Source organism: Trichechus manatus, unplaced genomic scaffold, assembly GCF_000243295.1.
Source record: "Trichechus manatus latirostris isolate Lorelei unplaced genomic scaffold, TriManLat1.0 scaffold00123, whole genome shotgun sequence".
NCBI classification, from domain to species: Eukaryota; Metazoa; Chordata; class Mammalia; order Sirenia; family Trichechidae; genus Trichechus; species Trichechus manatus.
The window spans coordinates 8,481,924-8,483,096 of NW_004444059.1; the positions used below are offsets into that span (position 1 = coordinate 8,481,924).

General features: G+C 41.3%; 1 protein-coding gene across 1 annotated transcript in view; it reads right to left on the reverse strand.

The window, feature by feature from the left end:
* LOC111822059 (mucin-19-like) overlaps positions 1-1,173 on the reverse strand; it is a 25,761-nt gene that overhangs the window by 11,419 nt on the left and 13,169 nt on the right. The window contains exons 10-11 of the mRNA XM_023738874.1: positions 362-457; positions 42-143 (exon numbers count right to left, since the gene is read on the reverse strand). Of these exons, the coding sequence (XP_023594642.1) occupies positions 42-143; positions 362-457 (198 nt within the window). The remainder of the gene's footprint in view (positions 1-41; positions 144-361; positions 458-1,173) is intronic.

Consider the following 1,173-nt stretch of genomic DNA (forward strand, 5'->3'; position numbering starts at 1 on the left):
TGCCCTTGAACAAGAAGCACTGTGTTTTCCCTTTTACTTACCTGCCTGGCTTCTGGCGGTTGTGGCTGGTGTAGTTGAGGCTCCCTTTATGCCCTTGCTACCAGGACCGGTGGTGGGGGAACCTGCAGAGACTCCTGAGGTCCCTGAAACCCAGAAATCATGATTAAGGCAATCTGTGTCTGTTCTAATGTAAAGCACCTGAAGTTTCTGGAAAAAATGGAAATCAATGAATCAATCCCTATCATTTCTTTCTCCTCTGTTATTGAATATAATGCCAGTTATAACCAAATCTTCAGTTTAAATATCAAACTGCTATAAGAGAGATTGTTTGGAAACTCCAAAATCTTAGATCTGGACTTGCCTGATGGTTCAGAACGTGTAGCTCCAGTGCCTATTTCCCCGAGGGTGCTGCTACTTCCAGATCCAGGCGTTGTGCCAGGTGACACCTCAGTTTTGCCTGATTAATTTTATTGACAGAAAGAGGTAAATAAGCACTATGTTGATGGATCCGAGTATGTTGACCTGAAATTCAGTCTAAATTTTGCATTTGTCTATTATACTGCCAATACGGGGACATCATGTTATATATTAAGCATCTTGACTTGCCTTCAGATGATGTAACTTCACTGCCTGGTGAAGCGGGAGTTCCTGCCCCAGTAATTGGTCCAACTGATGATCCCACTGCGCCAGGCAAAAGAAAAGGAGTAATACTGAGACAGCGCGGATCTTGATTTTAGAGTGGGTCATACTATTTCCAGCCTCCGGTCCCTTCGCACACCGGCCTGTACCTCTCATCTCCACAATCATCCAACTACATCAAGCCTCATCCCTTATGCCTCGAATGTTTCCTCATTAACTTCAGTCTGTATGCATTCATCAGATTAATATTTCTAAGCAAAATTCAAATTCACCATTCTTTAAAGTCAAGAATCTTTTCTAAATGGCTTACTGAGTTTCAAAAACCACTGTATCTAATGCGTATGCATCCCTACAATCAAATTCCAGTGGTAGTGAACAGAAGCCACTTCACATTCTGCTACCAAAAACATTAATTCAAGAAATAATTAAAAGTACCAACTTTATGTCAGATATATGCGAAAGCTAGTGATGCTCTTATGAAAAAGAACAGAACATTTGGATTGCCTGAAGCTAAAAACCTAGGTGTCTTTCATC